Source organism: Nyctereutes procyonoides, unplaced genomic scaffold (assembly GCF_905146905.1).
Source record: "Nyctereutes procyonoides isolate TBG_1078 unplaced genomic scaffold, NYPRO_anot_genome, whole genome shotgun sequence".
NCBI classification, from domain to species: Eukaryota; Metazoa; Chordata; class Mammalia; order Carnivora; family Canidae; genus Nyctereutes; species Nyctereutes procyonoides.
The window spans coordinates 10,665,714-10,679,595 of record NW_026575139.1 but is presented as its reverse complement, the minus strand read 5'-3'; the positions used below and the strand labels follow the sequence as shown (position 1 = coordinate 10,679,595).

The 13,882-nt window shown below is 43.9% G+C and overlaps 1 protein-coding gene across 1 annotated transcript in view; it reads right to left on the bottom strand.

Moving 5' to 3' along the window:
* Positions 1 to 13,882, bottom strand: part of RPS6KA5 (ribosomal protein S6 kinase A5) — a 173,607-nt gene that overhangs the window by 23,916 nt on the left and 135,809 nt on the right. The window contains exon 8 of the mRNA XM_055304445.1: positions 2,026 to 2,176. Coding sequence (XP_055160420.1) covers positions 2,026 to 2,176 — 151 coding nt within the window. The remainder of the gene's footprint in view (positions 1 to 2,025; positions 2,177 to 13,882) is intronic.

Below are 13,882 nucleotides of genomic sequence, written 5' to 3'. Positions count from 1 at the left end.
AATGTAGAAAAAAAAATCACTAGATCACAGGTCTTCACTTTTTTTTTTTTTTCTAGCTTAGAGTGGGCTTTAGAGATCATTTAGCTCATCTCCTTTACTTGATCTAGATGGAAACTGAAGCCCAGAAGCAAGAGATAACCTTTTTACTTAAACATTAGCTAGTGGAAGGGTCAGTCTCTTGATTTTTTCTAGTTAGTGTTCTGTCCTCTGGGTGGCTGTAATGTTTTCCATTACAAGCATATGATTTGTGCTTGGCTATTTATACACACATTAAGAGAAACTATTAGAGTAAAGGGGTAATTTAAAGAAATATGTTGTTAGCAGGAGAACGTTTGGTGTGTAAAAGATTGAATGCTATTATGCTCCTCTCCACCTCCTCTCCATTTAGGTCTTTACAAGTTGGATTCTGGTTTTTCCTAAAGTGTCCTTGTCGTTTAAAAAGCAAGGCAATTAAATAGCCTAAAATTACTGTTCCAAGCTATAGAAAAGAGAAATTTCTCTCATATGAAAGACATACCATAATATTTACAAATAGAGGGAGTCACGGAGAATAGGACCCTAGGAAAACATGATTGAGATATTTTGCTTGAGTACTTTCTTGAATTTTACCTTATTGTTAAATTTTGAGCCAGATTTCTCAACAACATATTTGAAATAGCTTGTTCAAATATTAATCTTTGTAGGCCATGCTAATTTATGAAATGCATACACTGACAAGTTAATTTTATTCTAAATGTATTTCTGTTACTGAATCTGTAAGATCACAGTAATGTATTTTTAAACAGGTTACAACCGAGAGACAGATGTTCTTTTTTTGAGTATAGAAATATAGAGAGGTAGTTCTTATTTTCAACCATTATTTGTTTTTCTAGATGTAAAAAACAATAGATAACATAAATGGTTACTCTACAGCAGAGCTTTTTCTTTGTTTTGTTATATGTTCGTTTGTTTTGGTGACAATACTGTAAAAACTCAGTTTACAGAATAAAAATAAAACTTGGATGGTCCCTTTAGACCATAAATATTTAGAGGTCATGTTTGTTGAGGTGATGAAATTATTTAAAAGTCGTTAAGTTCATGGGGCACCTGGGTGGCTCAGTTGGTTAAGCATCTGACTCTTCAACTTGGGTCATGATCATAGGGCCCTGAGATAGAGACCCCAGCTGGGTTCTGTGCTGAGCACAGAGCCTGCTTAGGATTCTCTCCCTCTGCCCCCTCTTCACCTCATCCCCTGCTTGCGCAGGCTCCCTCCCTCTCTCGCAATAAATAAATAAATAAATAAATAAATAAATAAATAAATAAAGCTTGTAAGTTCAGGGTTTTAAAAACTGAGGTCATGGCATCCCAGGCTGACCACGCAGACTAAAATAACTAGTCAAGTCAGACAACTTGACTTTTTCCCCCCCAGTTAATCTCAAATTTTGGAGTGTGTTTTTTTTTTGTTGTTGTTGTTGTTACTAAATTGAGCAGATGTATTGGTGCTCTGTGAAATGGTCTCATTAGGCTTTTTCAGAATATGCAAAAAAAAAAAAAGAATAACTCTATGTTGCAGATATGCATCTGAGAAAAAGGTAGATTTTTAATTGTCTGAGATCACTCCAGAGAAAAGAAGAAAAAAATGAAATCACTTTCTAAAAGGTGGAATACATTGGTGGAAATGGCTCATGAACAGAGTAAAAAATAAAAGCCTCTTCGGACCATATGCCTGAATTTCAAGATTGTAAATAGAAACCAATACTTAAAACTGGAACCAATAAGCATATGGAAGACTTAATGCGATTATGGTCCTCCCTATTCTCACTTCATTTAGGAAGAAAAACACTTTTAGGCATCTCCCAGTAGAATTCTGATCCTTGGATTCCTCCAGGGTCCCTGTCACTTAAAAAAAAAAAAAAAAAGGTGCAATGTATGTGAAAATAGGGAGCAAAGATTTCCAAAAGGGACCATGTTCACTCATTTCACCAAGAATGCCAAGCCCCCTGCAAATAGCAGGGCATACAAAACCATCTGTTCAATACATTTCACCTGAAAAAAGAGATGTTCTTTGATTTCATCCGCATCACGTGGACCACATCCCAATCTTTTTTTGGGATCTTTCATCAAAAGACGCTGAATTAGGTCTTTAGCTAAAGCACTCATTTCTTGAGGATATGGAGGCTCACTTTTTAATATTCTCCTGTAGGCAGATAAAACTTGCTATTAAAACAACCAGAGGATGAAGTTATAGTGACAGTATTCTTAATCAAACAAGTATCACGCAACACACTTTGAAATTGAACTAGAAGTGAAAAACGGAGCAAGGGTATTTAAAGCAAGATACCATGAAATCAAATTTCTGAAACTTAAATAAGCAGAAACAAAGCGTTGCATCATTTTTCAGTATAAGTCACTCCTAATGGGAAGCCACCACCCCAAATATTTAACTGGAAAAAAAGAATGTGAAGGCTCAGGACAGATTAGACTTCCCATCTATGGACTCGATTCTGATGGAAGATTCCCCAATGGAAACAACTCCTAAAGAACTCAGGGAAGTCAATCCAGCACTCAGATTTGAAAGCATAAAAGCAATTGCAACCATACTGGCCTCTCTTCTCCTCCCTGTGAGCCAGTGAACAGCAGGCCCAGCAGGAATGGGGCGGGACAGCAGGCCAAGGCAGGGAGAGTCAGAGCCGCCTGGACATGGCTCCACTCCTAATATCTTAACACGAGCACCGGACCTGGGGCTTTTCATGGCGTGAAAGCACCTGCTTCATTATCTGCTCCTATAAAGCAGGCAGGCAAGCCCTATAGGGACTCAAAGATATGGTCTACTATTTATTACGGAAGGTAAAAATTTAAGATAACCCAGTGTCTCGATGAAATGTTTGAATTTATCCTAAGGACATGAAAGTTATCAATCCAACCAAATGTACCTTTGCCCCTGTTAAAAGGCAGATCAATAGTGAGAAAGAGTAACGAAGGGGACAGGTGGAAATTAAGAAGCGTAACGTGGGGCAACCCGGGTGGCTCAGCGGTTTAGCGCCACCTTCAGCCTGCGGCGTGATGCTGGAGACCCAGATCGAGTCCCACGTCAGGCTCCCTGTATGGGGCCTGCTTCTCCCTCTGCCTGTGTCTCTGCCTCTCTCTCTGTGTCTCTCATGAATAAATAAGTAAAATCTTTAAAGAAAAAAAAAAGCATAACGCGGTATACATGGAGATAAATGGTTTTTCCTTTATCTGGATTTGCAAAAAGATTCCCTGGTGCACACTAATATATTAATAACTGCTATGGAACAAAACCAGATAACACATTTGTAAGAGACGGCGTCGTGTGGTAAGAACACGGACTCTGGAGCCGGACCGAACTCCAGCACTGGCTGTGTGCCTCGGAGAGATAATTAACGTCTTTATGCTGCGGTCTCCTCGACCTAAACGGGTATTAGGGCGCCTATGAGTGAAAGCACGACGCGCATGCTCGGCCCTGCACCTGGGACGTAGCAAATGCTTGACCTGGCGCTGCCAACTGTATGCACTCCCTCCCTGGAGCCGCCGCCGAGCACCAGGGAAATGAGCAGTGATCTGTGACCGAAGGTTCCAGCAGTGTTGTCTGTGTCAGACCTAATCCTACTTCTTGCACGTCCATCCCTGGACTCTGAGAAAACGTTGGCAGAACAAGGGAAGAGCAGCGTGCTTTGATCTGTTTGGTTCCTCAGGATCCCCCCAGCGCTCACTGCTCGGCAGCGTGTCCAGCATCACAGATGATCTCTCCTCAGCTGAGGCACGGCCGGGTCTGAGAGGCGCCCCGGCAGCCCTGCTGCTGAGGGGAAAAAGGGCACAGACTCCCATCTTCTCCACCTTCCATGTGCTCTCTGCAGCCAGGATCGGGCACGTCTGCTGCCTCGGGGTCTGGGAAGAAGCCCTCGAGCCGCCGTCCTGAGGTCCCGATTCCGCACGTCCGGCCGTCCGACCCGTGAGGCGACGGCAGGTACGGGAAGTCTGCTCGGCGCCAGGCGCCAGGGAAAGCCGCGGCCGGTCATCTCGGCAAGGCGGGCTCATCCACAGACGGAGGCACAGGGAGAGAACAGGGAACACCCGAAACCGGGGGTGGCCCATGAGGTGCCGACCGGGGAGAGGCCCCGCGTGCAACGAGGGGTGGCGGTCTGGGCACACACGCAGCATCGGTGGGCAACCAAGGGGTGGGCCCCACGCCCCACGCGGGAAGACGAGTTTTCGATTGGGACGTGGCGGGGCTCACATCAGAAGACACGGGGAGGGGATGTGAAGGGATTTCTGAGAACAGGGCTGACGAGGAACATGAAGAAGAATCGCTGGTCACGGCCCGGGGCTGCTCTTTCCCCAGAGAAGCAGTGGCAGGGGCCGCGCGGCAGCGGCGAGCAGCCGGAGCGGGGTCGCGGGGGAGATCCCGCCCCAGGAAGGCTTCCCGGGCTTCCCGCTGTTTGGCTGAACAGAATGGCACAGGGCGTCCTCGGTGCGCGGAGACGCTCTGAGGCCTGATCCTGCAGAGACCCGGAGGGCCAGGCCGAGGACCAGAAACGGAGGTGGGCTGGTGAGGAGAAAGCTCCCCGGCAGGCTCAAGTGTTTTCTCCAAGCGAAGATGATCTCGGATCCACCTTCCTCTCATACTGTCTCCTTCACACCATACAGGGCCGAGGGAAGTGTGGAGGACAGCTGGGCCTGGTCATGGCGAAGCTACCCTGAGAGGAGTGAGCGGACAGGACTATTTAAAACCGAGAACACAAGCTTCTGGGTGTTATCTCTTACCCCAAGGATGTCCTTGGGTTTGGGGGGGGAGGTGAGGTTGGAAGAGCGCTTAGAAATGGTGCACACGGGACTTTTAAGACACAGTTTCTGTGCTGAGCTTCCCAGGCTGGGGTGTTTACAGCCACCCACGTGGTCTCCTCACTCATGGCTGAGTGTGTCGTCTGTGGGCTGGGAAGCCAGGCCGAGGTGACTGGAAGGATCGCGGAGGAAGATGTGTTTGATGCTGTCATGCTGACATGCCGTTTCCTGACCTGTGCCTTAGAGAGCGAAGGAAGCCTGGTGCCGGGTTCCAGCCCCATGACCTGTGACAACGAAGGCCAATCTGAAGGCCCGAACAATGCAGATCCTGTGGAGGGGGGATGCGGGGAGAGGAGGCCCATCCATGCCTGTCTAGTCGTGACCATGACTGTGCAGGAACGTCCTGCAACAAGGGCAGGGAGACTTTCTCGGGTGTTGCTGTCACTTCACCTCTTCAAATGTGCTTGATTTCAGAATTCATAGCAGCCCAGAGCTTTTTTTTTTTTTTTTTTTTTTTAAGCTTCAAAGGGAACCTGGGAAACTCTAGAAGTGAACTGCAATGTTAGAGCTCTCTGTAAAATCAAAACAGGCTCTGAGCTGATATATCATGGTAAACATTTCTTGTGTTTGTTAGCATTTAATCCATACACCAATCCTCTCAAAAGGCAGCTATTATTATCTGTTTTAAAGGTGAGGCAAGATTCCTTTCAAAAAAGCAAGAAATATATATACAAATTAAAATTCTAAGCAGGTATTTTAGAACATAAGATGATTTTAATTTTTTTTTTTTGCAAGAATAAGCAAATAACCCAGCTAAGAAGATTTTAGAAAATAAAGTAACTGGGAAGGTTTTGTCTAACTACATGTTAAAAAATATTACAAAACAAAATTGTAAAACTGAGGTGCTGGCAAAATAAATCAACAGCCAAATCAAATGAAAAGAGACTATGAAAAATATCTAGGCACATCCACAAACTTGTACTGTTTTTGAAAAGGGACCAGCCAACATAGGAAATGCCACACTGTCTGACAAACGTGTTGAGGAAACCAGCTATTTGGGAAATAACAAAACAAGACCCTTGACTTATAACACCACCCAAAATAAACTCCAAATGGATTGAGGAATTACATGAAAAAAGAAAAATTAAATAACACTGACATCTATAATATAAAAATGAACATAACATTTCTATGCATGACTGCTGAGTTTCTGAATGTGGTAAAAGAAATTCACAACTGATTAGCTTAAGAATGTATAGATTAAAGGGTGCAAACACCAAGACTAAAAGTTAAAACTATGACGGAAGCAAGATGAATGGATGGGTAGACACAGAGCAAGCAGGGATAGTAAAACAGTCACAGTAGGATCACGGCAGCGGCAGGCAGGTGGGTATGCACTCTAATAGATGTAACATTTTCATAATGAGGTGGAAACAACGAGCCTATGAAATTTCACATGTTTCATATGTTCACTAATGCAGAACTCCAAGGAGCTGTCTCAACAATGTTGTTAAGAACAATGGGTAACGCTCACCTGTCCCTCTACTGAAGTCTCTGTTCAGGTGTCACTGTATCAGTGCAGCTTTCTCTAACCATCCTGATGAAATACCCAACCTTTCTTGTTTCGTCCCTCTCCTTTCTTGTTTCTTCATGGAATTTAAAGGCTATTATATATTTATTTGCCAATTACTTATTTCTCCCAACTAAAATGTAAGTTCTAAGGGAGCAGGGATTCCTTTTTAAATTTTAATTTAATTTTTTTGGATTTTTTTTTTTAAAGCAATTTTGTTCACTGCTGCCCGTACCCCCTCCAGGGCCTAGAGCATTGCTTAGCACACAGCCAACCCTCAACAAATACTTCTTGAATGAATAAATGTCTGATTGTTTTTTATTCATGATATCTTGCTCACTCAGAATCTTTCTTCCTCAGTTGCAACAGACGCCTGCAGATAACATTTTTGCAGATAGCATGTTTTCTCTTGGGTTGTTTATTTCTATTTTTCCTCCAAAGTTCCTATTTCGTGACTTAATATTGTTAATTTTCACTTCCTGGCTCCCATTTCATCCCAGAATTACAGGATTGCTCATATGCCTGCCTGAGTTAGGAGTTTTCAGCCAACTTCACTTACTCTGAATAGTTAAGAAGACTCTGGTATATCTGTTCAATGGCATGAGTATTATACAGCCCTTGCAAAATGTCATTTATAGAGAGCCTGTAATTGGGAATGCGTATAACTTTAAGCAAAAACTGGAAAATAGGAAATTGTATGTCTAGTATGAGTACAATGTTATATGGATATAAAACGCTAAAAGGAAATATATAAAAATATCAGCAGTGTTTGTGGGTGTTATCATGCGCATTTTACACTACCTGCATATCTCACACTATAGTGAACATTGCTTTTAGAATAGGAGCAATAAAATGAACTTAATTTACAAGATCACAGGCTCATGGAGAACAGCACACAAGCAGGGCTAGGAGGCCAGCAAGTCTTGAGCCTCCCGAGAACAGGATCCTGTGGCTATTTCCCACCATCTGCAAGGCATCCTTTTTTACCTTCAGCCTCCAAAACCCTGTCGGCCCTCCTGGCCTGGCCCATGTGGTTTCTCCTTCCTGAGTGACTGCTTCCTTGACACTCCCAGTCCCCAGGGGTCCACGCTGCCTTTGCACTTCCGTGGCATTCATCTTACCACTCAAATATCTATCAAAACTCCCTGGTATCATGAATTGTCATATTTATTCCATATTTCCCCAAGCAGTGTGGAAGCCTTCTTAGGACAAGAACTCTGCCTGTGGATTTCTCTTCTGCCTTAGGAGGTAAAAATAACTCAGCACATATTCCAGAGATGAATGGAATCAGTCCCCCAGTTGTCTGCGGGCCAGTACTTCCCAACCCCTTACCTGCAGTAAGCATCCACCTCACTAGGGAAAAAAACCCAGCAGCACAGAATCAGGTGTGAGCCACGGGAGAGCACGAAGCAACTTTTCAGGAGTCACTTTGTATGTGACCCCAGTCCCAGCTCTCAGTGGCTCTGAGTCCTGAGGAGGATAAGCTCAGTTTCTTTATCCATAAAGCAAGCACACAGAGCTACCTGTTTTCCAGGCTGTGAGGCTTCCAGGAAGCGGTGGATGTGACTTCTCAGCCCAGAAACTGGTGCAGAGCTGCGCCCTGATGAGCCGGGCCCTCAGTGGGGCTGGTGCACAGGAGTGTGGCCGCTCTGACACACTGGCTGCCAGGAGGGGAGGCTCCCCTTTGGCTGTTACTGCATTCTTCCTTGACCCACCGTGTATTTCCCTGGACCTCGCCAGTGAGAATAATCAAACGAGATTCTTTACTGCTCCTGCAAAATCTGTAACTCCACTCACACACTCTCAACCGGTAATCCCCAAGGCCCCCAGGGCATGTCCTATGTGAGCTATAGACACTCTTTCCTCCTTATCACCTCTCAGCATTCCCTTGCCTTCTTATGCCCCACAAGCCACCTGAAGGGTGCTCACTCCTACCATGGCTTCTGGTGCACGAGAGGGCATTGCTTTTATTCCTTGTGAGGCTCGGGGAAGTCAAGATGTGTGCAGGAGCTTGTAAAGATTTTGGTAAAAGAGGTTTCTTTTCTTTTCAACATATAGTATTTTCTCCCTGGAAGTGATGGATAGGACGCAGACTTGCCCCCCACCTCCCCCTGAGGACTAAACCCTCTGAGAACTGAGCTGCTCTGCCTGGGCAGGAGCCTTGCACTCCCATCCACCCAGTGGGTATACGAGGCCACTTTATCAGCCATGCCTGAATGCGTCTTAATTGCAGGGTAGGTGCGGTTTGGGCAAAAGCTGGGACCTCACTACACGGGCTATGGTTTTTGGCACACCTCATCCCTGCCCCTCTTCCTTTCTGCTTTTTCTCTGTGACCCAGATGATGCTCATAAGGCTTTTACTTCACTCACTTCACTATCTCTGTCAGAGAACCTTTCCTTAAAAACGGGTGAGATGAATGGGATGGGAGAGGCTGGAGAACCACACCTTGGGGGTTCCCTGGGGTCAAGACGCTGCACATGACAGTAAGCAAAGGCAGTACTGAGTCAACAGCAGAGTGAGATGCAAAGAATTTCAAATAGACTGCTAAACAGAAAAGAGCCAGAGTTAGAGCAAAGAGCTAGAGCACAGAGCCAAACTTACCATCCAAAAGGATGAGGCCGTAGTGGGGAGGCCATCATAGCAAACCACAAGTATATAAGGAACAGTAAGATTCCTCCAGAAAGGACTTATAAATGCAGAAGGCCACGTCCATAACCTCTCCCAGGATGGCCAAGGCTGACCTTTTTGATGTCAGGTTGATGGGACCAGTGGGAAGCTGGCTGAGGTAGGACTCAAAGGTGGCAGTGACGTGTCTACATGGGGCCTGGCTGGAACAACAGAAGGTTGGGTCTCAGGGGGAGCCCTGACAGACTAAGGAGAGGCACCCAAAATGCTGACCATTCTGAGAGCGCCTCTGTAGGGCCCTCTTCACGGCTGGCAGGAGTATTCCTATGCTTTAGTCAGGGTTCTAAGCCCTCCAACCCTCTAGAGAGTGCTTTGGAGGGCAAATTAATGATACAGTGTGATTTAGCTCCATCCCCACATGTCATGCAAGGGAAGCAGGAGTAAACTGAGCTAAAGGATGCTTAAAGAAGATAGAAAGCTGAGGAACATGAGTACTGAGGGCAGGGTCACTTCCACCCTGCTCCCCTCCTTGCTACACCCCTCCTATCACTGGACTCTACCCTGTAGCTTTTGCAATGGTGTCATGTGGAGGAAGAACGTGTAGATGAAAAGTTATTGTGAGGAATGTTTATGGATTTGGGGGTAATTCGTCAAAAAAAAAAAACCCTCAAGAAACACAGATGCTGCTACTGGACACAAAAATACCTAAGATGAGGAAGAAAGAAAAAAAAAACAAACAGCACAAATCAGGAAGGCTTTACAAAATATGCTGATAAAGGATTTTATCATAAAAATATAAGAAAGCTACAAAAGCCAAGGGGGGAAAATGATCTCTTAAAACAGTAAGAAATAATGATGCTTGTTATAGTTATTCTATGCAAAACTCTAAAAGCAAGCCATCTAAAGGCAGAAACTCTAAAAAAATATATAAATGAGCTAATTCAAGGTGTTACTGAGTAATCAACATGGATAAAATAGAAGAATCCAACAGAACTACTATTTTAATTTTGTCCTAGAAGACTATAGTATGACACCCAAAATCAATATACTACAGTAATTACATAAAGAGAGACACTCCTGGGTGGGGGGGGGGGGGCAATAGTAAGTCGGCTACCTAGCCCAGAGGTCAGCAAACCTCTTGTAAGGACCCACGGTAGGCAGACATCTCAGTCTCCAGTGATCACAGTCTCCTTATATTCACATTAACCTCCTTATGTATTTCCTTCCCCTCAGGTGTACAAAGGGTCTACTGACTTTCCCCTCTTTTTCTTTTTTTTAAAATATTTATTTATTTACTATTTTAGAGAGAGAGTGCATGGGCAGGAGGGGCAGAGAGAGAGAGAGAGAATCTTAAGCAGTCTTCATGTTGAGTGTGGGGTCCAAAGCTGGGCTCAACCTCACAACTCTTGAGATCACCACCTGAGCTGAAATCAAGAGTTGGACGCCTGACTGACTGAGCCACCCAGGCGCCCCCAACCTGGTGACTTTCCTATAAACAATGCTGTCAGTAAGGGTGATAGGTGCCACTTTCATGACCGGGTTACCAAACAGTCCAGCCTCCTGGAGACTCTCCGTCCCCTTCCAGCCTGCATGCTTTGAGGAAGCAAGCAGCCATGTCAAATAGGCCCTCATATGAGGTAAGGAACGGAGGGTGGCAGCCAGCTAAGAAGTAGGAGCCCTCAGTGCAATGGCCCAAAGAAACTGATCCTGGCAATAGTCTGTGCTGGAAGTATTTTCCCAGATGAGCCTTGAAAGAACTACAGCCCGGCCACTGTGATTGCAGCTTGTGAGTGATCTGGAAGCAGAGGGTTTAGCTAAGCTGTGCTCAGCTTCCTCACGCACAGAGACTCTGTGTGTTGTTTTAAGCCGTTGAGTTTTGAGGCAGTTTGTTACTTAGCAGTGGATAAAGAAAAATGAATATAAGGCCAGACGATAAATATTTTCGGCTTTGTAAGCTATGTAGTTTCTAGGGCAACAATTCACCTCTGCTGTGGTGGCCCCAAAAGCAGCCATAGATGATACCCCAATGCAGGTGTGTGGCTGTGTCCTAATAAAATTTTACTGGCAGACAGTGAAACTCAAATTTCGTATCATATACACATGTCATAAAATATTGTTCATCTTTTGACTTTTTCAACCACTTAAGAATGTAAAATGGAATATAAAGACCATTCTTAGCTCACAGGCCACCCAAAAACAGGAAGAATGGATGTGGCCTACAGATTGTAGTTGTACGAACGTTACCCTGACCTAAAATGTCCAGCAAATATGATTATCATTTTGATAATGCGGAGACCTGAGTTTATACAGTATCATGCTTATGACAGTACAGTGAGACACATCAATGAAGCATATTTTACTGGTGGGCTGTGAAATGCCAAATGAACATCTCATGGCAAATAGTTTCTACATTTCAAAGTCAGAGAAACAACCCCGTTAGAGACGATGAAGGACTGCAAACAGAACCCCTACAAACTGACTCTCAGGTGAGGACACGGTAGTCAACTGTTATGGACTGCAAAGCCCCAGGAAGGACAAGGGGCAGCCAGAAGAACTGATGGAGACCTGGGGGGGGGGGTCACCTCCCCACGCAGCCATAACCCAGGGCCCAAGAGAAGTTCTACGCAGACAGGGAGTAAAAGCTAGTGGGAGACACACAAGTAAGAAAAGGACATGCTGCATAAGTGAAACAAAAAGAAGACAGAGACTTGGAAAAGCTAACAAAAGCTTTACCTTAGATAAAATGATCCACAAATCCCTGTCAATGTCTGGAAGAAACAACGGAACCGGTCTGTGTTCTTTAGAGGATGGGACAAGGGTTGCCATGCAGAGCTTAGAGGACGCTGATTTCAGATAATGTCAAGGGGGCATGATTTTATACACCTGAAGGTGTTCAGTCACGGAAAGGGCTCCCCTGAAAATGCCTTACACAATGTGCCACCCGTGCGATGCCGGCACTCCCACAGAAGGGAGAGGACTGCCCGCACCTGCTGAAGGAGTCTCATAGCACAGAGAAAATCTTTCTCTCCTTCTCAATTCTTATTATATTTTAAAATTTGATTTACCAGAAAAACATTCTTGTTCTGGTTGTAGGCGACCTATGAACAACAGCATCGGGCAAGATGTTATTTTGGAGCTCCCCAGGTCAAAGCTCTGGGAAGTATGTGGCATTCAGGGAAGATCACAAAAATGAAGGAACGGAAGAATTCAACGGTGAAAAGAGCCTTTTGCTAATTAAGACAAAGGACAATATAATAATACATTTATCAGAATGGTACCTTTTCTTTCACTTTTTAAATTTACGTTTTTTTTTTTTTTTTTTAATTGAAGTAGAGTTGGCACAAAGAGTTTCAGGTGTGCAGGACAGTGATTCCGCCAGTCTGTATGTTGTGTTCTGCTCATCACAAGTGTGGCTACAAATCACCACACACTATTCCTGCACCACTGACCATATTCCCCGTGCTGTACCTCTTATCCCCAAGACTCACTCATTCCATCACTGGGAAACCTGTATCTCCCAATTCCCTTTATCTGTTTTTGCCTGTTCTATACCCTACCCCAAACCATCAGTTTGTTTTTTGTATTTATGGGTCTGTTTCTGCTTTTTTTGTTTGTTTGTTTGCTTCTTTGTTTAGCTTTTTAGATTCTACATATAAGTGAAATTATACAGTATTTGTCTTTCTTTGTTTGAATTATTTCACATAGCATAGTACCTCTAGGTCCAACCACATTGTCCCAAATGGCCAAAATCTCATCCTCTCTAATGGCTGAATAATAATATACCACTGTACATATACATATATTGAATGGTGCATAATTTTAAAAGAACAGACTATGAATGACTTTACACTAGGAAAGACAATCAGAATGATTACCTAGAAAGGAAAAGGTAGTGTAGGATAACTGAATTATTATACTATTACAAACTTCAGTAACAACAACAAAAAAACCCCCCATGAAATCACAGGTTAACACTAAGCTTTAAACAAAATTGTTAACAACCTGATAAAATGGATAATTAATTGACTAAAGGGAAAGAATCCTACTTAAGTTCTTGGAAAATATGTTCTAACTTTTAAGATTTCAGGCACGCTGATTCAGGCTCTTTCTCCTTCTAAAATCAGAATGCCAAATGACTGATCGAAAGGCAATAAAAGCAATTTAAATTTGAACATCACTTGGTTCAGCAGAATACTTTTGTTGTCCCAGTCAGCAATATATTACCTCCCTGCAGGCAGATCCACGGAGGAAAGGAAAACTGTAAGAAGAGAATGCTTGGGGATGTGGAATCAGAGAGTGGGGAATCAGTACGAGGAGGCACTAGTGAACACCACCAGGTTAAGGCTGCCCCCTTCGCACCTGTCACCATGACAGGAATGAACTTTCAAAGGGACCCAAATTCTTAAGGCCATTACCAAGGTCTCCTATAATTCTGAGGCATTTTCAAACTGTTAAGAGGCCCATTTAAAATAAGCAAAGTCATATTTTTAAAAATTTTGATGACAGGTATGACTTTATGATTTTAACAAAAAATATCACTGATCACTTTGGAGTTAAATATCTGTCCTGTAATAGGTATGTTTGGAAGAATTTAAGTTTTATTAAAGTAAAACTGATATAGGATAAACTTCCCACGTACAAAGTGCATGCTTTGGTAGGTTCTGAAAGATGTATATACACCTGTGAAATCACTGCTATGACCAAAGAAAGGAACATACACAACCACTATCCAAAAGTTGCTGGTGTCCCTTTGTCATCTCCTCTGCCTTCCTTAGTAAACTGGCCATCAACTCCCACCCTTGAGGCAGTTTACATACCCCAGAACCTCCTGAATGAAGGGGAAGGTGGGTTGACTTAAGGACCCTGAAATTTTATACTGTGAATCTTTCTCCCAGCCTTCCCCAAAG